The 2041-nt window shown below is 66.4% G+C and overlaps 2 protein-coding genes across 2 annotated transcripts in view; both read right to left on the bottom strand.

Moving 5' to 3' along the window:
* Nucleotides 1-1459, bottom strand: part of LOC103899693 (high affinity nerve growth factor receptor) — a gene marked incomplete at its 3' end in the record, with an annotated part of 13057 nt that extends 11598 nt beyond the window's left edge. Inside the window, exons 1-6 of the mRNA XM_009280205.2 lie at nucleotides 1372-1459; nucleotides 799-1028; nucleotides 615-725; nucleotides 335-494; nucleotides 103-232; nucleotides 11-28 (exon numbers count right to left, since the gene is read on the bottom strand). Of these exons, the coding sequence (XP_009278480.2) occupies nucleotides 11-28; nucleotides 103-232; nucleotides 335-494; nucleotides 615-725; nucleotides 799-1028; nucleotides 1372-1459 (737 nt within the window). The remainder of the gene's footprint in view (nucleotides 1-10; nucleotides 29-102; nucleotides 233-334; nucleotides 495-614; nucleotides 726-798; nucleotides 1029-1371) is intronic.
* A 111-nt stretch (nucleotides 1460-1570) lies between these two features.
* INSRR (insulin receptor related receptor) overlaps nucleotides 1571-2041 on the bottom strand; it is a 21654-nt gene continuing 21183 nt past the window's right edge. The window contains 1 exon segment of the mRNA XM_009280184.1: nucleotides 1571-1683. Coding sequence (XP_009278459.1) covers nucleotides 1571-1683 — 113 coding nt within the window.

Below are 2041 nucleotides of genomic sequence, written 5' to 3'. Positions count from 1 at the left end.
GATCTCCCACAGCACCACGCCGAAGGACCTGCCAGCACGCCACTGCTCAGCCGGGGGACGTCCCCCGAATCCCCCTGGGCTCCCCCCCACCCCAACACCTACCAGACGTCAGACTGTGTGTTGAAGATGCCGTCCTTGAGGGCCTCGGGGGACATCCAGCGGACAGGGAGCAGCCCCTTGCCCCCTTTCCGATAATAATCCGTCTCGTAGATATCCCGGGTCATGCCGAAATCTGGTGGAGGAGGAAGAGGAGGAGGAAGAGGAGGAGGGAGGCGTGAGCACCGGGAGAGGCGGTTTTTTGTCCCGGCGAGCCTGCCCGCCGCTGCCCTCCCACCTCCGATCTTGACGGTGAAGTCCTCGGACACCATGCAGTTGCGGGCGGCCAGGTCCCGGTGCACAAACTTGTTGGCGTTGAGGTACGCCATGCCGTCGGCGATCTCACCCGCCATCTGGATCATGTCCTTGAGCGACGGCGGCGGCAGCCCGGGGTTGTTCTGCACCAGGCACAGAGAGCCGGGGCTGGGGGGGATGCACCAGGACACCCACCCCCCCTCAGGAACAAGGTGGGTGCCCCTTTACCCGTGGGGCACTGTGGCACCTGGCCAGCCCCTCACCTCGGCGTCAGGCCTGAGCGAGCGCAGGTAGCTCTTCAGGTCCCCGCGTGTCATCAGCTCCATGATGACCAAAGCTGGCTGGCCCTGGGACACGACACCGAGCAGACGGACCTGGGGGGGACAAATGGGGTGTGTGCCCCCCCCCCCCCCGTGTCCCCTCCCTCCCTTCCGGCCGCCCACCTACCACATGGTGGCACTTGAAGGCTTTCATGACGGAGGCCTCGTTGAGGAACTCGATGCGCTCCCGCATGGTGGCCAACTCGTTGACCGTCTTCAGGGCCACCTTGGTCTCCTCGCCCTCGGTGGCCAGCCCCAGTGCCAGCCCCTCGTACACCATCCCGAAGGAGCCCTGCCCCAGCTCCCGGATCACCGTGATCTTCTCCCGCGACACCTCCCACTCATCGGGGATGTACACTGCAGGGTGAGGGGGCACCACCCCGTCACCATCCCCATCACCGTCACCATCACCGTCACCATCCCTGTCACCATCTCCATCCCCATCCCACCCCCATCTTCATCCCCATCACCAGCCCAGCCCAGCCCAGCCCCAGCCCCACCGGCATGGCCCCAGCAAGGGAAGGGGGCAGCCGACCCCACGAGGACGCCCCTGCCTCCGTCACCATCCCTGTCACCATCTCCATCCCCATCCCCATCCCATCTTCATCCCCATCACCAGCCCAGCCCCACCGGCATGGCCAAGGGAAGGGGGAAGGGGGCAGCCGACCCCACGAGGACGCCCTTGCCTGTCCCTACGTACTGTCCGAGGCACTGAAGTACTCGGGGTTGACGGAGGCGTAGAGCGTCCCGCTGGGGTACCCGTCGTTGCTCCTGTGAGGGGTGGGCATCACTCAGAGGATGGGGGGCGAGGGCACGATGCCACCTCCCCACGATCCTTCCCCAGCCCCGGCCCGGCTGGATCCGGCCCCAGCCCAGCCCTGGGGGTGCAGGGGGGGTCGCTACCTCTTCTTATTGTAGAAGAAGACGAAGACGGCGAGGCAGGAGATGAGCACCATGAGGACCACGGGCGTGACGGTGAGCAGGACGTAGAAGCTGCCGGACTCCTCCTCGGCTGCCGGGAGCAGGCGGCCATGGGCCAGGGCCCGGGCACTCATCCCGCCCCACGTGTTGGAGGGACACTTGTCCCACCACCACCACCGGGCCAGAGAGGGGGTCCCCCTAGCTCCCCAGACCAGCAGCACCCACTGATCTCTGGGTGTCCCCGTCCCAGAACATCCCCCAATCCCCTGGATCCCCCAATCCAGCGGCATCCCCTGACCCTCCAGCTTCCCAGTGCAGCAGCATCCCCCATCCTCAGCATCCCGGTCCAGGAGCATCCCCTGATCCTCAGCATCCTGGCCCAGCAGTGTCCTCTGGATCCCCAGCTCCTCAGTTCAGGAGCACCCCCCAGTCCCTCAGCTCCCCAGTCC

This window comes from Aptenodytes forsteri, unplaced genomic scaffold (assembly GCF_000699145.1).
Source record: "Aptenodytes forsteri isolate BGI_AS27 unplaced genomic scaffold, ASM69914v1 Scaffold332, whole genome shotgun sequence".
NCBI lineage: Eukaryota > Metazoa > Chordata > Aves > Sphenisciformes > Spheniscidae > Aptenodytes > Aptenodytes forsteri.
Note: the sequence above shows the minus strand (reverse complement) of the source record. Positions and strands in the feature narration are given on the sequence as shown.